The 23,474-nt window shown below is 53.8% G+C and overlaps 1 protein-coding gene across 1 annotated transcript in view; it reads right to left on the minus strand.

Moving 5' to 3' along the window:
- The window catches only part of LOC140396817 (adhesion G protein-coupled receptor A2-like), a 300,618-nt gene that overhangs the window by 51,650 nt on the left and 225,494 nt on the right, over positions 1–23,474 (minus strand). The window contains 3 exon segments of the mRNA XM_072485571.1: positions 10,452–10,615; positions 14,698–14,769; positions 19,030–19,101. Of these exon segments, the coding sequence (XP_072341672.1) occupies positions 10,452–10,615; positions 14,698–14,769; positions 19,030–19,101 (308 nt within the window).

Here is a 23,474-nt window from a genome sequence, read left to right on the forward strand (position 1 = left end):
AGACTCGATGGGCCGAATGGCCTCTTTCGGCACTGTAAGGATTCGATGACATGAGATGTTAAACTCAGGTCCCCTCTGCCCTTTCAGACGGGCGTCAAGGATCCCAGGGACACTGTGTCAGAGAAAGGCAGACAGGTTGTCCCTGGCCAATACCTGTTCTCCAATCAGTATTGCTGAACAAAAGGTTGACCATTCATTTATTCCAGGGCTGTTTTGGGGATCTTGCTGTGCACAAGTTGGTTGCTGCGTTTCCCTACAGTGGCAACAGTGGCTAGAGTTTAACTTGTGATGCATTTTAGGACGTCCCGAGATGATCATTTCTTTCTTTCTGCAATGCTGACGATGAAACTCAGAAGACAAGCAGACCCTCTATCCTGTCCCCTTGCTGGACTGCGGATTCGACAAAACAGATGGAAATCGCCCAGGAAAATCTCGTCTGGAAGTGTTAAACTTGGGCTTCAAGGTTAATGGGTCCTTTGAGGCTCTTACAGAGGGGAAAGCAAGAGTTACTGGTACGTGACTAACTGCTCTTGTGGTTTCCCTGCGCCTCTGACAAACCAACGATACCAGAAACTGATTTCCAGGAGCTTTGAACTGGTCGCCAAACATCTGCACTTTAACAGACGGCAGGGGAATGGTCTGAGATGAAAAAAGTTTCGAGAAACATGCATTTTGCCAAAAGTGGGAGCCACCCTCGAAACAGCATTAGTCAAAGGCTGGACTGTGAAAACGCAATCGTTCAGGATCTTATCCCAACATCCGAATCATATTTACAGACCTCACCATTTCCACTCATTGCGTTTTGCTTTATGCTCCTCCCGAGACAGATTTGAATCATTTAAAGAGTCTGCACTATTCCTCACCCGAGTCAGAGAAAGTTCCAGCAAAGAATCAGCTCATTCTTCTCAAACCTGAATTGGTGCTCCTCCATATAACTAATCCACTCCGAGGCTCCAACCCTCACTCTCCACACCCTTTAATATCCCACCCAGTCTAATCCCACTCTCCCCTCACTCCCCGCACCCTTTAATATCCCACCCAGTCTAATCCCACTCTCCCCCTCACTCCCCGCAACCGTTAATATCCCACCCAGTCCAATCCCACTCTCCCCTCACGCTTTAATATCCCACCCAGTCTAATCCCACTCTCCCCCTCACTCTCCGCACCCTTTAATATCCCACCCAGTCTAATCCCAGTCTCCCCTCACTCCCCGCACCCTATAATATCCCACCCAGTCTAATCCCACTCTCCCCCTCACTCCCCACACCCTTTAATATCCCACCCAGTCTAATCCCACTCTCCCCCTCACTCCCCGCACCCTTTAATATCCCACCCAGTCTAATCCCACTCTCCCCTCACTCCCCACACCCTTTAATATCCCACCCAGTCTAATCCCAGTCTCCCCTCACTCCCCGCACCCTATAATATCCCACCCAGTCTAATCCCACTCTCCCCCTCACTCCCCACACCCTTTAATATCCCACCCAGTCTAATCCCACTCTCCCCCTCACTCCCCGCACCCTTTAATATCCCACCCAGTCTAATCCCACTCTCCCCTCACCCATTAATATCCCACCCAGTCTAATCCCACTCTCCCCCTCACTCCCCACACCTTTTAATATCCCACCCAGTCTAATGCCAGTCTCCCCTCACTCCCCGCACCCTTTAATATCCCACCCAGTCTAATCCCACTCTCCCCCTCACTCTCCGCACCCTTTAATATCCCACCCAGTCTAATGCCAGTCTCCCCTCACTCCCCGCACCCTTTAATATCCCACCCAGTCTAATCCCACTCTCCCCCTCACTCCCCACACCCTTTAATATCCCACCCAGTCTAATCCCACTCTCCCCTCACTCCCCACACCCTTTAATATCCCACCCAGTCTAATCCCACTCTCCCCCTCACTCCCCGCACCCTTTAATATCCCACCCAGTCTAATCCCACTCTCCCCTCACCCATTAATATCCCACCCAGTCTAATCCCACTCTCCCCCTCACTCTCCGCACCCTTTAATATCCCACCCAGTCTAATCCCAGTCTCCCCTCACTCCCCACACCCTTTAATATCCCACCCAGTCTAATCCCACTCTCCCCTCACTCCCCGCACCCTTTAATATCCCACCCAGTCTAATCCCACTCTCCCCCTCACTCCCCTCACCCTTTAATATCCCACCCAGTCTAATCCCACTCTCCCCCTCACTCCCCGCACCCTTTAATATCCCACCCAGTCTAATCCCAGTCTCCCCTCACTCCCCACACCCTTTAATATCCCACCCAGTCCAATCCCACTCTCCCCCTCACTCCCCGCAACCGTTAATATCCCACCCAGTCTAATCCCACTCTCCCCTCACCCTTTAATATCCCACCCAGTCCAATCCCACTCTCTCCCTCACTCCCCACACCTTTTAATATCCCACCCAGTTTAATCCCACTCTCCCCCTCACTCCCCGCACCCTTTAATATCCCACCCAGTCTAATCCCACTCTCCCACCCACTCCCCGCACCCTTTAATATCCCACCCAGTCCAATCCGACTCTCCCCCTCATTCCCCGCACCCTTTACTATCCCACCCAGTCCAATCCCACTCTCCCCCTCACTCCCCGCACCCTTTAATATCCCACGCAGTCCAATCCCACTCTCCCCTTCACTCCCGACACCCTTTAATATCCCACCCAGTCTAATCCCACTCGCCCCCTCACTCCCTACATCCTTTAATATCCCACCCAGTCTCATCCCACTCTCCCCTCACTCCCCGCACCCTTTAATATCCCACCCAGTCTAATCCCACTCTCTCCCTCACTCCTCGCACCCTTTCATATCCCACCCAGTCTAATCCCACTCTCCCCCTCACCCTTTAATATCCCACCCAGTCCAATCCCACTCTCTCCCTCACTCCCCACACCTTTTAATATCCCACCCAGTTTAATCCCACTCTCCCCCTCACTCCCCGCACCCTTTAATATCCCACCCAGTCTAATCCCACTCTCCCACCCACTCCCCGCACCCTTTAATATCCCACCCAGTCCAATCCCACTCTCCCCCTCACTCCCTACACCCTTTAATATCCCACCCAGTCTAATCCCACTCGCCCCCTCACTCCCTACACCCTTTAATATCCCACCCAGTCTCATCCCACTCTCCCCTCACTCCCCGCACCCTTTAATATCCCACCCAGTCTAATCCCACTCTCCTCTCACTCCCCGCACCCTTTAATATCCCACCCAGTCGAATCCCACTCCCCCTTCACTCCCACACCCTTTAATATCCCACCCAGTCTAATCCCACTCCCCCTTCACTCCCCGCACCCTTTAATATCCCACCCAGACTAATCCCACTCTCCCCCTCACTCCCCGCACCCTTTAATATCCCACCAAGTCCAATCCCAGTCTCCCCTCACTCCCCACACCCTTTAATATCCCACCCAGTCTAATCCCACTCTCCCCTCACTCCCCGCACCCTTTAATATCCCACCCAGTCTAATCCCAGTCTCCCCCTCACTCCCCACACCCTTTAATACCCCACCCAGTCTAATCCACTCTCTCCTTACTCCCCACACCCTTTAATATCCCACCCAGTCTAATCCCACTCTCCCCTCACTCCCCGCACCCTTTAATATCCCACCCAGTCTAACCCCACTCTCCCCCTCACTCCCTGCACCCTTTAATATCCCACCCAGTCTAATCCCACTCACCCCCTCACTCCCCGCACCCTTTAATATCCCACCCAGTCTATTCCCACTCTCCCCTCACTCCCCGCACCCTTTAATATCCCACCCAGTCGAATCCCACTCTCCCCTCACTCCCCGCACCCTTTAATATCCCACCCAGTCGAATCCCACTCTCCCCCCTCACTCCCCATACCCTTTAATATCCCACCCAGTCTAATCCCACTCTCCCCCTCACTCCCCACACCCTTTAATATCCCACCCAGTCCAATCCCACTCTCCCCCTCACTCCCCGCACCCTTTACTATCCCACCCAGTCCAATCCCACTCTCCCCCTCACTCCCCGCACCCTTTAATATCCCACCCAGTCCAATCCCACTCTCCCCTTCACTCCCTACACCCTTTAATATCCCACCCAGTCTAATCCCACTCGCCCCCTCACTCCCTACACCCTTTAATATCCCACCCAGTCTAATCCCACTCTCCCCTCACTCCCCGCACCCTTTAATATCCCACCCAGTCTAATCCCACTCTCCTCTCACTCCCCGCACCCTTTAATATCCCACCCAGTCTAATCCCAGTCTCCCCCTCACTCCCCACACCCTTTAATACCCCACCCAGTCTAATCCCACTCTCTCCTTACTCCCCACACCCTTTAATATCCCACCCAGTCTAATCCCACTCTCCCCTCACTCCCCGCACCCTTTAATATCCCACCCGGTCTAACCCCACTCTCCCCCTCACTCCCTGCACCCTTTAATATCCCACCCAGTCTAATCCCACTCGCCCCCTCACTCCCCGCACCCTTTAATATCCCACCCAGTCTATTCCCACTCTCCCCTCACTCCCCGCACCCTTTAATATCCCACCCAGTCGAATCCCACTCTCCCCCTCACTCCCCGCACCCTTTAATATCCCACCCAGTCTATTCCCACTCTCCCCTCACTCCCCGCACCCTTTAATATCCCACCCAGTCGAATCCCACTCTCCCCCCTCACTCCCCATACCCTTTAATATCCCACCCAGTCTAATCCCACTCTCCCCCTCACTCCCCACACCCTTTAATATCCCACCCAGTCCAATCCCACTCTCCCCCTCACTCCCCGCACCCTTTACTATCCCACCCAGTCCAATCCCACTCTCCCCCTCACTCCCCGCACCCTTTAATATCCCACCCAGTCCAATCCCACTCTCCCCTTCACTCCCTACACCCTTTAATATCCCACCCAGTCTAATCCCACTCTCCCCTCACTCCCTACACCCTTTAATATCCCACCCAGTCTAATCCCACTCGCCCCCTCACTCCCTACACCCTTTAATATCCCACCCAGTCTAATCCCACTCTCCCCTCACTCCCCGCACCCTTTAATATCCCACCCAGTCTAATCCCACTCTCCTCTCACTCCCCGCACCCTTTAATATCCCACCCAGTCGAATCCCACTCCCCCTTCACTCCCACACCCTTTAATATCCCACCCAGTCTAATCCCACTCCCCCTTCACTCCCCGCACCCTTTAATATCCCACCCAGACTAATCCCACTCTCCCCCTCACTCCCCGCACCCTTTAATATCCCACCCAGTCCAATCCCAGTCTCCCCTCACTCCCCACACCCTTTAATATCCCACCCAGTCTAATCCCACTCTCCCCTCACTCCCCGCACCCTTTAATATCCCACCCAGTCTAATCCCAGTCTCCCCCTCACTCCCCACACCCTTTAATACCCCACCCAGTCTAATCCCACTCTCTCCTTACTCCCCACACCCTTTAATATCGCACCCAGTCTAACCCCACTCTCCCCCTCACTCCCTGCACCCTTTAATATCCCACCCAGTCTAATCCCACTCGCCCCCTCACTCCCCGCACCCTTTAATATCCCACCCAGTCTATTCCCACTCTCCCCTCACTCCCCGCACCCTTTAATATCCCACCCAGTCTATTCCCACTCTCCCCTCACTCCCCGCACCCTTTAATATCCCACCCAGTCGAATCCCACTCTCCCCCCTCACTCCCCATACCCTTTAATATCCCACCCAGTCTAATCCCACTCTCCCCCTCACTCCCCACACCCTTTAATATCCCACCCAGTCCAATCCCACTCTCCCCCTCACTCCCCGCACCCTTTACTATCCCACCCAGTCCAATCCCACTCTCCCCCTCACTCCCCGCACCCTTTAATATCCCACCCAGTCCAATCCCACTCTCCCCTTCACTCCCTACACCCTTTAATATCCCACCCAGTCTAATCCCACTCGCCCCCTCACTCCCTACACCCTTTAATATCCCACCCAGTCTAATCCCACTCTCCCCTCACTCCCCGCACCCTTTAATATCCCACCCAGTCTAATCCCACTCTCCTCTCACTCCCCGCACCCTTTAATATCCCACCCAGTCTAATCCCAGTCTCCCCCTCACTCCCCACACCCTTTAATACCCCACCCAGTCTAATCCCACTCTCTCCTTACTCCCCACACCCTTTAATATCCCACCCAGTCTAATCCCACTCTCCCCTCACTCCCCGCACCCTTTAATATCCCACCCGGTCTAACCCCACTCTCCCCCTCACTCCCTGCACCCTTTAATATCCCACCCAGTCTAATCCCACTCGCCCCCTCACTCCCCGCACCCTTTAATATCCCACCCAGTCTATTCCCACTCTCCCCTCACTCCCCGCACCCTTTAATATCCCACCCAGTCGAATCCCACTCTCCCCCTCACTCCCCGCACCCTTTAATATCCCACCCAGTCTATTCCCACTCTCCCCTCACTCCCCGCACCCTTTAATATCCCACCCAGTCGAATCCCACTCTCCCCCCTCACTCCCCATACCCTTTAATATCCCACCCAGTCTAATCCCACTCTCCCCCTCACTCCCCACACCCTTTAATATCCCACCCAGTCCAATCCCACTCTCCCCCTCACTCCCCGCACCCTTTACTATCCCACCCAGTCCAATCCCACTCTCCCCCTCACTCCCCGCACCCTTTAATATCCCACCCAGTCCAATCCCACTCTCCCCTTCACTCCCTACACCCTTTAATATCCCACCCAGTCTAATCCCACTCTCCCCTCACTCCCTACACCCTTTAATATCCCACCCAGTCTAATCCCACTCGCCCCCTCACTCCCTACACCCTTTAATATCCCACCCAGTCTAATCCCACTCTCCCCTCACTCCCCGCACCCTTTAATATCCCACCCAGTCTAATCCCACTCTCCTCTCACTCCCCGCACCCTTTAATATCCCACCCAGTCGAATCCCACTCCCCCTTCACTCCCACACCCTTTAATATCCCACCCAGTCTAATCCCACTCCCCCTTCACTCCCCGCACCCTTTAATATCCCACCCAGACTAATCCCACTCTCCCCCTCACTCCCCGCACCCTTTAATATCCCACCCAGTCCAATCCCAGTCTCCCCTCACTCCCCACACCCTTTAATATCCCACCCAGTCTAATCCCACTCTCCCCTCACTCCCCGCACCCTTTAATATCCCACCCAGTCTAATCCCAGTCTCCCCCTCACTCCCCACACCCTTTAATACCCCACCCAGTCTAATCCCACTCTCTCCTTATCCCCACACCCTTTAATATCGCACCCAGTCTAACCCCACTCTCCCCCTCACTCCCTGCACCCTTTAATATCCCACCCAGTCTAATCCCACTCGCCCCCTCACTCCCCGCACCCTTTAATATCCCACCCAGTCTATTCCCACTCTCCCCTCACTCCCCGCACCCTTTAATATCCCACCCAGTCTATTCCCACTCTCCCCTCACTCCCCGCACCCTTTAATATCCCACCCAGTCGAATCCCACTCTCCCCCCTCACTCCCCATACCCTTTAATATCCCACCCAGTCTAATCCCACTCTCCCCCTCACTCCCCACACCCTTTAATATCCCACCCAGTCCAATCCCACTCTCCCCCTCACTCCCCGCACCCTTTACTATCCCACCCAGTCCAATCCCACTCTCCCCCTCACTCCCCGCACCCTTTAATATCCCACCCAGTCCAATCCCACTCTCCCCTTCACTCCCTACACCCTTTAATATCCCACCCAGTCTAATCCCACTCTCCCCTCACTCCCTACACCCTTTAATATCCCACCCAGTCTAATCCCACTCGCCCCCTCACTCCCTACACCCTTTAATATCCCACCCAGTCTAATCCCACTCTCCCCTCACTCCCCGCACCCTTTAATATCCCACCCAGTCTAATCCCACTCTCCTCTCACTCCCCGCACCCTTTAATATCCCACCCAGTCGAATCCCACTCCCCCTTCACTCCCACACCCTTTAATATCCCACCCAGTCTAATCCCACTCCCCCTTCACTCCCCGCACCCTTTAATATCCCACCCAGACTAATCCCACTCTCCCCCTCACTCCCCGCACCCTTTAATATCCCACCCAGTCCAATCCCAGTCTCCCCTCACTCCCCACACCCTTTAATATCCCACCCAGTCTAATCCCACTCTCCCCTCACTCCCCGCACCCTTTAATATCCCACCCAGTCTAATCCCAGTCTCCCCCTCACTCCCCACACCCTTTAATACCCCACCCAGTCTAATCCCACTCTGTCCTTACTCCCCACACCCTTTAATATCGCACCCAGTCTAACCCCACTCTCCCCCTCACTCCCTGCACCCTTTAATATCCCACCCAGTCTAATCCCACTCGCCCCCTCACTCCCCGCACCCTTTAATATCCCACCCAGTCTATTCCCACTCTCCCCTCACTCCCCGCACCCTTTAATATCCCACCCAGTCTATTCCCACTCTCCCCTCACTCCCCGCACCCTTTAATATCCCACCCAGTCGAATCCCACTCTCCCCCCTCACTCCCCATACCCTTTAATATCCCACCCAGTCTAATCCCACTCTCCCCCTCACTCCCCACACCCTTTAATATCCCACCCAGTCCAATCCCACTCTCCCCCTCACTCCCCGCACCCTTTACTATCCCACCCAGTCCAATCCCACTCTCCCCCTCACTCCCCGCACCCTTTAATATCCCACCCAGTCCAATCCCACTCTCCCCTTCACTCCCTACACCCTTTAATATCCCACCCAGTCTAATCCTACTCGCCCCCTCACTCCCTACACCCTTTAATATCCCACCCAGTCTAATCCCACTCTCCCCTCACTCCCCGCACCCTTTAATATCCCACCCAGTCTAATCCCACTCTCCTCTCACTCCCCGCACCCTTTAATATCCCACCCAGTCGAATCCCACTCCCCCTTCACTCCCACACCCTTTAATATCCCACCCAGTCTAATCCCACTCCCCCTTCACTCCCCGCACCCTTTAATATCCCACCCAGACTAATCCCACTCTCCCCCTCACTCCCCGCACCCTTTAATATCCCACCCAGTCCAATCCCAGTCTCCCCTCACTCCCCACACCCTTTAATATCCCACCCAGTCTATTCCCACTCTCCCCTCACTCCCCGCACCCTTTAAAATCCCACCCAGTCTAATCCCAGTCTCCCCCTCACTCCCCACACCCTTTAATACCCCACCCAGTCTAATCCCACTCTCTCCTTACTCCCCACACCCTTTAATATCGCACCCAGTCTAACCCCACTCTCCCCCTCACTCCCTGCACCCTTTAATATCCCACCCAGTCTAATCCCACTCGCCCCCTCACTCCCCGCACCCTTTAATATCCCACCCAGTCTATTCCCACTCTCCCCTCACTCCCCGCACCCTTTAATATCCCACCCAGTCGAATCCCACTCTCCCCCTCACTCCCCGCACCCTTTAATATCCCACCCAGTCTATTCCCACTCTCCCCTCACTCCCCGCACCCTTTAATATCCCACCCAGTCGAATCCCACTCTCCCCCCTCACTCCCCATACCCTTTAATATCCCACCCAGTCTAATCCCACTCTCCCCCTCACTCCCCACACCCTTTAATATCCCACCCAGTCTAATCCCACTCTCCCCCTCACTCCCCGCAACCGTTAATATCCCACCCAGTCCAATCCCACTCTCCCCCTCACTCCCCACACCCTTTAATATCCCACCCAGTCTAATCCCACTCTCCCCCTCACTCCCCGCACCCTTTAATATCCCACCCAGTCTAATCCCACTCTCCCCTCACTCCCCGCACCCTTTAATATCCCACCCAGTCTAATCCCACTCTCCCCCTCACTCCCCACACCCTTTAATATCCCACCCAGTCAAAAGGCAGCACTGGGACCAATGGTTAGCACTGCTGCCTCATGGCACCAAGGATCTGGGTTCAAACCTGGCCCTGGGTTACTGTCCATGTGGAGTTTGCGCATTCTCCCCATTTTTGCATGGGTCTCACCCCTACAACCGAAAAGATGTACAGGGTAAATGGATTGGCCACGCTAAATTGTCCCTCAATTGGAAAAAAATTATTGGATCCTCTAAAATTAAAAAAAAAAACATCCCACCCAGTCTAATGCCATCCAGTCTGGGGGACACCGTAATATCACGAGCCTAATCCAGAGGCCCGCATTAATGGTCTGGGAACACGGATTCAAATCCCCCCATGGCAGCTGGGGGGAAACCTAAATGTGGAAAATAAAGTTAATTTCCCTCATGCTGACCATGATTGGTTTGTCCATTGTTGTAAAAACCCCTCTGGCTCACTCATGTCCTTTAATGCGGGAAATCTGCTGTCCGTATCCGGTCTGGCCTACACGTGACTCCAGACCCACAGCATCTCTGAAATGCACCACTCAGTAAAGGGGTAATGAGGGATGCACAGCAGACGCTGTGGTCACACTGTATAAATTCGAGTTGTTGTTATACTCACCACAGACCAATTGGCTTTCCGTCAAGTCTTTGAACAATTGTCCCTTCAGTGTTTTCGGATAAGCGCAGACGGTCTCCTCTGTGATTCGGACGGAGGTATTCTTCTTCCAGTTTAGCACCCATCGCATGTTACAATCACATATGAGGAACTCAGAGTTGAAGTCGCTGTAATGAAAGCACAGTGAAGTTGGAATCGGAGCAGAAGAAGTCATTAGCTGGAGGTGACAGAGGGGGCTGAGAAAGGATTATCCCAAGGGGAGGAGCCACCATCGATGTCTCACCAGCTGAAGGCAGTATCGAATTTCACAATTAATATCATTGAGCAAAGATGGGGGGGGCAGGTCAGAGGATTGGACAGAAGCTAAAAACAGCAAGGAATGACAATGATTAACACGGAGGGTAATATTGGAGTCTGGGGAATGGATAATGGAAAATAAGGAGGTGCAGATGAATTGAGCGGGTATTTCGCATCGGTTTCACTTTTGAGGTTACAATGAACACCCCAGGAATATCTGTAAATCAGGAAATGGAAGGGAGGGAGCAACTCAGCCACCTGGGAACTGGTACTGAACAATGTGTTGGGCTGACAAATCCCCTGGTCCGGATGGACTTCACCCTGAGGTCTTAAAAGAAGTGGCTAATGAGTTCATTGATGCGTTGGTTTTAATTTTCCAAAACTCCCTGGATCCAGGGAAAGTTCCATTCGATTGAAAAAGAACAAATGCAACTCCTGCATTCCGAAAGGGAGGGAGACAGAGAGCAGGAAACTACAGGCCAGTTAATCTCGCATCTGTCAAAGGCAAAATGTTAGAAGCCATTATTCAATACATTATAGCAGGGAACTTGGGAAAATTGAAGGCAATCGGGCAGAGTCAACATGGTTTTGTGAAAAGAAATCATGTTTAATCAGTTTATTGGAGTTCTTTGAAGAAGTAACCTGTGCTGTGGATAAAGGGAGTCAGTGGATGGAGTGTACTTAGATTTCCAGAAATCATCTGATGCAGAGCCATATCAAAGGTTATTGCGGAAAATAAGAGCTCATGGTGTCGGGGGTGACATATTGCCATGGATTGAAGATTGGTTAGCTCACAGGAGACAGAGAGTAGGTATAAATGGGTGTTTTTCTGGTTGGCGAGGATGTGCTGATTGGTGTGTCACAGGAATCAGAGCTGGGGCCTCAACTCTTTACAATTTATAGAAATGATTTGGATGACGGGACTGAACGTACGGTTGCTCAATTTGCCGACGACACAAAGATAGGAAAGTAAATTGTGAAGAGGACGTAAGGAGGCTGCAAAGGGACATCGACGGGTTAAGTGAGTGGGTAAAAATGTGGCAAATGGAGGATAATGGGGGAAAATGTCTATTTTAGCAGGAAGAATAAAAAAGAAGCTCATTATCTAAACAGTGAGAGATTGCTGAGCTCTGAGGTGCAGAGGGATCTGGGTGTCATAGTGCATGAATCACAATAGGATAATTATACAGGTACTGAAAGTCATGAGGAAAACCTCTCAAATGTTATCATTCATTGTGAGGGGAATTGAGTACACAAGTCGGGAGGTTCTGCTTTAGTTGTGCAGGGTATTGGTGAGACCACATCTAGAGTGTTGTGGACAGAGTTAGTCTCCTTATTTAAGGAAAGATGCAAATGCGTTGGAAACAGTTCAGAGAAGGTTTACCAGGCGATGTCTTCTGAGGAAAGGTTGGCCAGGCTAGGCTTGTTTCCACTAGAGTTTAGACGTGTAAGAGGATAGCCTGAGGGGTTTTGACAGGGTGGATGTGGGCAGGATGTTTCCTTGTGTCAGAGATTCTAAAATAAGGGGTAGCCCATTTCAGACAGAGATGAGGAGAATCTTTCTCTCAGAGGGTGGAGAGTCTCGGGAACTGTCTCCCTCAAAGGGCAGTGGAAGCAGAGACTGTGAATATTTTTAAGGCAGAGGTGGAGAGATTCTTGATGAACAATGGGGTGAAAGGTTATCAGGGTGTCAGTGGGGATGGGCCATGATCTTATTGAATGGCTCGAATGGCCCACTCCCAATTCATATGTTCGTACGTTTAGGGGCTGACCTTTCACCTCTGTGTTTGAACCCAATGATGGGGTCATGGTTCCTTCTGTTCACTCTCAGGATCCGGTGTGAAATGAGTTGGGCAGAAATAGTAGTTACTCTCGGGCACAAAACTGCCTCTCACCTTCTCACCTGATACCAACCTGGATCATCGCACTCACAGCAGAATGTGCCACTGGAGTAACGTTCTTCCCAGACACGCGGCTGGGGCAGAGGGCGAGAGACTAATCTGTCTCTGAGGGGGATCTACCCGGTCTGGGAGTGCTCAGTGACAGCACTGGTGGCTTTCACCAGTCAATGGTGCCCTTTACTCTTGTCCGAGTGTCATGGGTTAGATTGACAGCAAAGTTCCGCCTGCTTGGGCCTTGCAGTGGAGCCTGCCCACTGGGGACGCTCGACAGTCAGAAAATACACACTCAGTCTGACTTCAAATCACATCGGTTTGTGTTCACATTCCTCCATGGCCCTGCCCCCTCCCTCTCTCTCTCTCTCAAGATTAAACAACTGGATTAAGTCAGCATCACTTTGAGGCACAGATTTATCCCCGCTGGGAGCTTAATAAAATTCAAAAACTTAACTCAAACCCAACGAGAGACAGGGAGGGGGGGGGAGAGAGAGAGAGAACGAACGAACGAGAATGCACATGGGAAAGTATTTCTGATCTGACTTTGTATTTTATACTTTCTCTCTCTCTCTCACAGAATTCCTGCCCGTTGCCCAGTATCACTTTCACAGTTTATTGCTGCTCAGAGCTGTGTCTCAGTGTAACCCACACTCTCTGACGGGCTAGCTGACAGGAAGCTCACTGAATTCAGGGCATTCCTCGGTTAACTATTTAAAAAGAAAATATTTTATCAAATATTTTCCGTAATAAACACAATCAGACAAAACAATTAACCAAAGTTACACAGTAGAAGAACGAGACGAACAATCAAAAGCACAAATTAATTTTAACCCCACAGAACTAAACTAAACCCCCTCACAGCTGACGGTGACCAGCTCCTGAAAGCAGGAAATGAATGGCTGCCCTGAGGTAGAATCCCCCCCCCTTCCTGATGGTGAACTTCACCTTCTCCAAATGTAAGAATGACATGAGGTCACCCAACCAGGCCGAGGCACTGGGCGGGGTTGGAGACCTCCATCCCAGCGGAACCCGTCTCCGGGCTATCAACGAGGTGAAGGCGAGGACATCCCTCTTCACCCCGTCTGCAGCACCGGTGAGTCTGATACCCCGAAAATGGAAGCGAGCTCCTGCACGGCTTCCAGCCTTGGTGCCACAGTAACCGCAGAGTCACCTTTCTCTCCGGGAAGCTTTCCCTGGATCCTGTGGTGGTGTCCATCCTGAGAATTGGGAAACAGTTCCGGCAGCATTTTAAGTTCTGTTCCCTGCCTTCACTAGTCCCCATCTGCAACCACCTTTCCCTGCCAGCGGGTTTAGACTCGACGTTTAAGTCGTGGAGGGGAAGGGTTTGCAGAGGTTTGGAGCCTGTTTGTGGAGGGGGAGGTTTGCCACTTTTAAGGAGCTGCCGGAGAAATTCCAACTGCCTGGTTCCAGTCTTTTCAGAGACCTTCAGATTCCCAAATTTTATTGTAGAGTATGATACTGTTTTGATATGACTACAAGTTATAGTAAAATACAGGCCAATTTGGAAAGCAGAGTGGAGTTGAAGAAAAGGCATTCTTCTGCCTTGGTGAAGGGGAGAAACAGTGGTGCGATAGCGCCATCACTGGAGGGAGGGCGTAATTACAGTGTGACAGGTTTACATAGGCAATTTCCATTATTAATATGGGCTCAAGAATTTCTCACGGAAAGAGGTCGATACAAACCCATTACAACAGGAATGAAGGTTTCGTTGACAGTAAGTGCACACAGAGGTAAGATTATTAACATGTCAGAGATAGTTTTAAGCATCTATTCAAACCGTGAATGGAGAATGTTATTCAATTGCAGGATATTTTTGTGGGTTCTGTAGGGGAGCGGAGTCACACTGAGCTCGTACATTGGGATTTACACTCCGCCTTGATAATCACCGAAAACCCCAGCATGAGGGATGGACCCAGATTTAGCACAATGCAGTAGGACCTGTACCTCTGGAGGCAGGAGGGAAGGTCACTTTGGCTCCAGAGGCAAAAGAAGAGTGAAAGGAGATCACAAATTTGTGCAAGCTCCATCATACTCACACAGCTTTAAGAGAAACCAAGGCGGCGAAGAGTTCTGGGGAGAGGGTGGAGAAGATGTTCCCCGAGAGATTCCTGTGTAAATAATCAGCTGTTAGAAATTCCCAGAGCAATGTGCGAAACACTGACAACTTAACAACAGAAATATTGATAACGCAGCGCAGGGTCCATCCCACTCCAAGCAGTTCCAACCCTCACCCTTGTTAGCTTCGCCCCGCCCTATCTCTGTAAACTCCACCAGCCCTACAATCCCCCGAGATCCCTGCGTGCCTCCAGTTCCCGTGCATGCCCCGTTTGAATTGCGATCCCATTGGTCGCTGTGGCTTCAGCTCTCTGGGCTCTTCAGCCCTGGAATTCTAGAATTCCCAGCCTGAACCTCTCCTCAGACATTCCTCAGCACCAAACTCTTTAATCATCCTTTGGTCCAGGGCATTATTATCTTCTCAAGTGGCACTGCGTCTAATTTTGCTTCATAAGGTTTCTGGGGAGCACCTTGGCTTAAACGTTCTATATAAATACAAGTTATTGCTGTTGCTATTCAATACAATAGTCAGTTTTGAAGGGGAAGCTTATTCTGTTGAGGAGGAGACAGAATAAGCTATTATTTTTCGTGCAGTAAGAGAAGCAGAAGGATGCCCCAAGCTTGCGGTACAGTAGTGTGACCGTACTCTGTGCAGACACCCAGAGTGGATCCCCCCCCCCCCCACACTCCCCATGTACCAACCCGCACTTCCCATGTACCAGGTGAATTGCGATCCCATTGGTCCCATTGATCCCAGTGATCCTGGGTGATTTTAATCTAGAGGATGGACCGATCAGATTGGCAAAGGGAGCATAGATAATGAGTGTTTTCAGGATAGATTCCTGGAGCAGTCTGATTCAGCACCAAGCAGAGAGCAGGCTGTACCAGATCTGGTCATGTGTAGAATTAATCAATGACCCATCGTGAAGGCTCTCTGGGTAGCAGTGATCAGAAGATGATTGAATTCCACATTCAGTTTGAGCGAGGGAGGAGTGGATTTAAGACTAGCGTTTTAAACTTAATTAAAGGCAATCATGAGGACATGACAACGCAGCTGGCTAAAGTGAACTGGGAGATTAGGTTAAGGGACAGGTCAGTAGAGATGAAGCATCAGACGTTGAAGGGGATATTTCAGATTATTCAGAGAGTTACATTCATGTGAGAAAGAGAGACTCGATTGGAAGGACATATGTCTGGCTAACTAAAGAAGTTAAAGATACCATTAAATTGAGAGCAAAAGCATATAATTCTGCAAAGCAGTGGCATGGTGATTAGCACTGCTGCCTCACAGCGCCAGGGACATGGGTTCAATTCCGGCCTCGGGTGACTGTGCAGAGTCTGCACGTTCTCCCCGTGTCTGCCTGAATTTCCTCCGGGTGCTCCGGTCTCCTCCCACAGTCCAAAGATGCGCAGGTTGGGGCGATTGGCACTGACCAATGCACAGGGTTACAGGAATAGGGCAGGGGGGTGGGCCAAGAAAGACTGGCTCTTTCGGAGGGTGGGTGCTGACTCGATGGGCCGAATGGCCTCCTTCTGCACTGTAGGGATTCTCCGGATTTACTGCAGAGGATACAAATAACACCCCAGAAATAAGTCTGCTTCAAGAGGTGAAAGGGAGAGAGGAATTTATAACAATTACAATTAGCAGGGAAAGGGGTCTGAGAAAGTGATTCGGGCCCCAGGTCTCGATGGACTTCATGCTGGAGTCTGGAAAGAAGTGGCTGCCGAGGTAGCAGATCCACTGGTTTTAATTCTCCCAAATTCCCTTGATTCTGGAACAGTCCCATCGGATTGCATCACAGCCAACTTGACTCCTTGATTCAAGAAAGGAAGGGGGCAGAGAGCAGGGGACTACAGGCCAGTTAGCTGAACATCTGTCACAGGGAAACTGCTGGAATCTATAACGAAAGAAGTAATCACAATGGAATCAGGCAGGGTCAACATGGTTTTGTGAAAGGGAAATCATTTCTAATTTACTGGAGATCTAGCAACATGGATAAAGGGGAACCTGGGAATGTGCTGTACCTAGATTTCCAGTAGGCATTTGGCAAATGCGTCAAAGGTTACTACACAAAATAAGAGGTCATGGTGTTGGGGTAACATGTTAGAGTGGATAGAGGATTGGTTAGCCAAGAGGAAGCAGAGGGTCAGCATAAATGGGTCATTTTCAGATTGGCAGGATATGTTGAGTGGAGTGCCACAGGGATCACTGCTGGGGCTTCGACCATTCACAGCTTCTTACCCATGACTTGGAGAAGGGACCAAATGTATCGGTTACTAAAGTTTCTGATCAGGTTGGAGAGTAAGTTGCAAAGAGGACATAAGGGGCGGGATTCTCTGCAATCGGCGCGATGTCCGCCGTACGGCGCCAAAAACGGCGCGAATCAGTCCGGCATCGCGCCGCCCCAAAGGTGCGGAATTCTCCGCAGCTTGAGGGGCCGAGCCCTCACCTTGAGGGGCTAGGCCCGCGCCGGACTGATTTCCGCCCCGCCAGCTGGCGCGGAAATGACTTTGCCGTGCGACGCATGCGCGGGAGCGTCAGCGGCCGCTCACGGCATCCCCGCGCATGCGCAGTGGAGGGGGTCTCGTCCGCCTCCGCCATAGTGAAGACCATGGCGAAGGCGGAAGGAAAAGAGTGCCCCCACGGCGCAGGCCCGCCGGCGGATCGGTGGGCCCTGATCGCGGGCCAGGCCACCGTGGGGGCACCCCCCGGGGCCAGATCGCCCCGCGCCCCCCCCCCCCCAGGACCCCGGAGCACGCCCGCACCGCCTTGTCCCGCCGTTCGAAAGGTGGTTCAATCCACGCCGGCGGGACAGGGTTGACAGCGACGGGACATCGGCCCATCGCGGGCCGGAGAATCGCCGGGGGTGGAGAATTCGGGACACGGCGGGGGCGGGATTCACGCCGGCCCCCGCCGATACTCCGACCCGGTGGGGGGGTCGGAGAATCGCGCCCAAGGAGTCTGCAATGAAACAGACAAGTTTAAGTGAAATGTGGAGTATAATGTTGGAAATCATTCATTTTGGCAGGAATAATAGAAAGACGGATCCTGTTTAAATAGAGAGAGTGCAGAACTCAGCGCTGCGGAGGGCCCTGGATGTACTGGTGCTCAATAATAAAAGGTTGGTCTGCAGGTACAGAGAGTGATCAGGAAGACACATAGATTGTTGGTTTTCGAGCAAGGGAAATGGAATCTGAAAGTTGGGATGTTTGGTTGCAGTTGTACAGGGTAAGACCACATCTGGAGTACTGTGGACAGATTTGGTGTCCTTATTGAAGGAGATGTGATTACATTGGAAGCAGTTCAGAGAAGGTTAGCTAGACTGACACTGGGATTGGGGGGGGGGGGTTATCTTACGTGGGGAAGGCCGGCCAGGTTGGGCCTGTGCCCATTGGGGTTGAGAGGAAGGAGAAGTGATCTTGTTGAAACATCTAAGATTCTGAGGGGCCTTGACGGGGTGGAGGCGGAGAGGAAGCTTGCCCTGTAGAGCAGGCGAGGGGGACACGGTTTAAAAACAAGGAGATCCCCAATTCAAGACCGAGTAACGTTGTTCTCTCAGAGGCTGGCGAATCTTTGGCACGCTCTTTGCTGGACTGTAGTGGGGGCAGGGTCACGGAGTGTTTTTAAAGCAGAGGTTGAGAGATTGTTGACTGGCAAGGGAGCCAAAGGTTGTTGTAAGTGGACAGAATGTGGAGCTGAGGTTACAACCAGATCTTATTGAATGGCGAAGCTGGCTGGAGGGGCCGAGTGGCCTCATTCTGCTCCTAATTGCTATGTGGCTATGAAGGCCGAAGGTCCCACTCTACTATCACTAAAGCAGGGGAGCTCTACACGACTTTCAGCCAAGGTTCATTCTTCAGCCCACAACTATGAGAAAGGATGAACGGGTCACCTATCTCACTGCTGATAGGGCGATCGGCTGTGCACCATTTGAGAGCTGTACGTACCTCACGCTCCACTGAGGGTGACCACTTACCCACAAAAGTACCCTCTCTGAAGGTAAACACCCAAAGGGCACTGCCTGACTAACGTCAGGGTGCCAGCACATCCCTGGTTATAACAACTTGTTGGCTAAATCTTTTCCTCATCCCATCGCTGGTCCTTTTCCCAATCAACTTCAATCTTGTGTCCTCTGCTTTACTGCCCCGCCTGCCACCTGCAACAGTTCCTCACTTCCTGCAGCAACACCATTCGATGGGCTGAACTGCTGAATGGAATCTCCTCCTGACCGTGTCGACTGCGAGAGGGACGAGCCCGTCACGGACACAGAACGGATCGCAGAAAGTCAGCTAAAAGTGTCACAAATACTCACAGTTTAGTCAGACTTGTTAGGCTCTGGAACATAGCAGGGTTCAGACATCCAATTCTGTTATTGGAGAGGTCCCTGCCATTAAAAATAGCAAGACAATTAATAAAAACCGGGCACATTTTCACAGTGTGCAGAGGTAAATGTGTGAAATCACATCCAAAGGCTGACTCCCACGCCAACTTTACAGCCGTGAAGCAGTCAGGTCAACCTCCATCGTCAGCAAGTTTCTCGAGTGTATATTATGGGAGAAAGTGAATTCTTACACATAAAGGTGAGAGTTCATGGGCAGCAGGGTAGCACAGTGGTTAGCACTGCTGCTTCACGGCTCCAGGGTCCCAGGTTCGATTCCCGGCTTGGGTCACTGTCTGTGCGGAGTCTGCACGTTCTCCCCGTGTGTGCGTGGGGTTCCTCCGGGTGCTCCGGTTTCCTCCCGCAGTCCCGAAAGACGTGTGGCGGAATTCTCCCATTCGGCGGCAGAGTGCCCACGCCGTCGGAAAGGCCGTCGCGTTTCGCGATGGCGTGAACGGGCCGCTGGGAGTACAGATTCAGGCTCCCTCAGGGGGCCAGCACGGCACTGGAGAGGTTCACGCCGCTCCAGCCTCCCATCCCGGCGCCAACTGGGCGCCCCGGAACCCGCACATGCGCAGCGGCGCCAGCGCCAACCCGCGCATGCGCGGTGGCCTCCCTCAACGTGCCGGCTCCGACGTAATGTGGCACGGGGTTCAGGGGCCGGCGCGCAGGAAAATGTGGGGATGGTACGTGGGGAGTGCGGGGTGGGTACATTGGGAGGGCGGGGTTGGTACATGGGGAGTGTGGGGTTGGTACATGGGGAGTGTGGGGTGGGTACATGGGGAGGGCGGGGTGGGTACATTGGGAGGGCGGGGTTGGTACATGGGGAGTGTGGGGTTGGTACATGGGTAGGGCGGGGTTGGTACATGGGGAGTGCGGGGTTGGTACATGGGGAGGGCGGGGTTGGTACATGGGGAGTGCGGGGTTGGTACATGGGGAGTGTGGGGTTGGTACATGGGAGTGTGGGGTTGGTACATGGGGAGTGTGGGGTTGGTACATGGGGAGTGTGGGGTTGGTACATGGGGAGTGCGGGGTTGGTACATGGGGAGTGTGGGGTGGGTACATTGGGAGGGCGGGGTTGGTACATGGGGAGTGTGGGGTTGGTACATGGGGAGTGTGGGGTGGGTACATGGGGAGGGCGGGGTGGGTACATTGGGAGGGCGGGGTTGGTACATGGGGAGTGTGGGGTTGGTACATGGGGAGTGTGGGGTTGGTACATGGGGAGTGCGGGGTTGGTACATGGGGAGGGCGGGGTTGGTACATGGGGAGTGCGGGGTTGGTACATGGGGAGTGTGGGGTTGGTACATGGGAGTGTGGGGTTGGTACATGGGGAGTGTGGGGTTGGTACATGGGGAGTGTGGGGTTGGTACATGGGGAGTGCGGGGTTGGTACATGGGGAGTGCGGGGTTGGTACATGGGGAGTGTGGGGTTGGTACATGGGGAGTGTGGGGTTGGTACATGGGGAGTGTGGGGTTGGTACATGGGGAGTGTGGGGTTGGTACATGGGGAGTGTGGGGTTGGTACATGGGGAGGGCGGGGTTGTTACATGGGGAGGGCGGGGTTGTTACATGGGGAGTGTGGGGTTGGTACATGGGGAGTGTGGGGTTGGTACATGGGGAGTGTGGGGTTGGTACGTGGGGAGTGCGGGGTGGGTTCCTGGGGAGTGTGGGGTTGGTACATGGGGAGTGCGGGGTTGGTACAAGGGGAGTGCGGGGTTGGTACAAGGGGAGTGCGGGGTTGGTACATGGGGAGGGCGGGGTTGGTACATGGGGAGTGCGGGGTTGGTACATGGGGAGTGTGGGGTTGGTACATGGGGAGTGCGGGGTTGGTACATGGGGAGTGCGGGGTTGGTACAAGGGGAGTGCGGGGTTGGTGCATGGGGAGTGCGGGATTTTGTTCATGGGGAGGGCGGGGTTGGTACATGGGGAGTGTGGGTTTGGTACATGGGGAGTGTGGGGTTGGTACATGGGGAGTGCGGGGTTGGTACATGGGGAGGGTGGGGTTGGTACATGGGGAGTGCGGGGTTGATACATGGGGAGTGTGGGGTTGTTACATGGGGAGTGCGGGGTTGGTACATGGGGAGTGCGGGGTTGGTACATGGGGAGTGCGGGGTTGGTACATGGGGAGTGTGGGGTTGGTACATGGGGAGTGCGGGGTTGGTACATGGGGAGTGTGGGGTTGGTACATGGGGAGTGTGGGGTTGATACATGGGGAGTGCGCGGTTGGTACATGGGGAGGGCGGGGTTGGTACATGGGGAGTGTGGGGTTGGTACATGGGGAGTGCGGGGTTGGTACATGGGGAGTGTGGGGTTGGTACATGGGGAGTGTGGGTTTGTTACATGGGGAGTGAGGGGTTGGTACATGGGGAGTGCGGGGTTGGTACATGGGGAGTGCGGGGTTGGTACATGGGGAGTGCGGGTTGGTACATGGGGAGTGCGGGGTTGGTACATGTGGAGTGCGGGGTTAGTACATGGGGAGTGCGGGGTTGGTACATGGGGAGTGCGAGGTTGGTACATGTGGAGTGCGGGGTTAGTACATGGGGAGTGCGGGGTTGGTACATGGGGAGTGCGAGGTTGGTACATGGGGAGTGCGGGGTTGGTACATGGGGAGTGCGGGGTTGGTACATGGGGAGTGTGGGGTTGGTACATGGGAGTGTGGGGTTGGTACATGGGGAGTGTGGGGTTGGTACATGGGGAGTGTGGGGTTGGTACATGGGGAGTGCGGGGTTGGTACATGGGGAGTGTGGGGTGGGTACATTGGGAGGGCGGGGTTGGTACATGGGGAGTGTGGGGTTGGTACATGGGGAGTGTGGGGTGGGTACATGGGGAGGGCGGGGTGGGTACATTGGGAGGGCGGGGTTGGTACATGGGGAGTGTGGGGTTGGTACATGGGGAGTGTGGGGTTGGTACATGGGGAGTGCGGGGTTGGTACATGGGGAGGGCGGGGTTGGTACATGGGGAGTGCGGGGTTGGTACATGGGGAGTGTGGGGTTGGTACATGGGAGTGTGGGGTTGGTACATGGGGAGTGTGGGGTTGGTACATGGGGAGTGTGGGGTTGGTACATGGGGAGTGCGGGGTTGGTACATGGGGAGTGCGGGGTTGGTACATGGGGAGTGTGGGGTTGGTACATGGGGAGTGTGGGGTTGGTACATGGGGAGTGTGGGGTTGGTACATGGGGAGTGTGGGGTTGGTACATGGGGAGTGTGGGGTTGGTACATGGGGAGGGCGGGGTTGTTACATGGGGAGGGCGGGGTTGTTACATGGGGAGTGTGGGGTTGGTACATGGGGAGTGTGGGGTTGGTACATGGGGAGTGTGGGGTTGGTACGTGGGGAGTGCGGGGTGGGTTCCTGGGGAGTGTGGGGTTGGTACATGGGGAGTGCGGGGTTGGTACAAGGGGAGTGCGGGGTTGGTACAAGGGGAGTGCGGGGTTGGTACATGGGGAGGGCGGGGTTGGTACATGGGGAGTGCGGGGTTGGTACATGGGGAGTGTGGGGTTGGTACATGGGGAGTGCGGGGTTGGTACATGGGGAGTGCGGGGTTGGTACAAGGGGAGTGCGGGGTTGGTGCATGGGGAGTGCGGGATTTTGTTCATGGGGAGGGCGGGGTTGGTACATGGGGAGTGTGGGTTTGGTACATGGGGAGTGTGGGGTTGGTACATGGGGAGTGCGGGGTTGGTACATGGGGAGGGTGGGGTTGGTACATGGGGAGTGCGGGGTTGATACATGGGGAGTGTGGGGTTGTTACATGGGGAGTGCGGGGTTGGTACATGGGGAGTGCGGGGTTGGTACATGGGGAGTGCGGGGTTGGTACATGGGGAGTGTGGGGTTGGTACATGGGGAGTGCGGGGTTGGTACATGGGGAGTGTGGGGTTGGTACATGGGGAGTGTGGATGGGGAGTGGGGTTGGTACATGGGGAGTGTGGGGTTGGTACATACTGGGGAGTGGGGGTGCGGGGTTGGTACATGGGGAGTGCGGGGTTGGTACATGGGGAGTGCGGGTTGGTACATGGGGAGTGCGGGGTTGGTACATGTGGAGTGCGGGGTTAGTACATGGGGAGTGCGGGGTTGGTACATGGGGAGTGCGAGGTTGGTACATGTGGAGTGCGGGGTTAGTACATGGGGAGTGCGGGGTTGGTACATGGGGAGTGCGAGGTTGGTACATGGGGAGTGCGGGGTTGGTACATGGGGAGTGCGGGGTTGGTACATGGGAAGTGTGGGGTTGGCACATTGGGAGTGCGGGGTTGGCACATGGGGAGTGCGGGGTTGGTACATGGGGAGTGTGGGGTTGGTACATGGGGAGTGTGGGGTTGGTACATGGGGAGTGCGGGGTTCGTACATGGGGAGTGCGGGGTTGGTACATGGGGAGTGCGGGGTTGGTA

Source organism: Scyliorhinus torazame, chromosome 20, assembly GCF_047496885.1.
Source record: "Scyliorhinus torazame isolate Kashiwa2021f chromosome 20, sScyTor2.1, whole genome shotgun sequence".
Taxonomy (NCBI): Eukaryota; Metazoa; Chordata; class Chondrichthyes; order Carcharhiniformes; family Scyliorhinidae; genus Scyliorhinus; species Scyliorhinus torazame.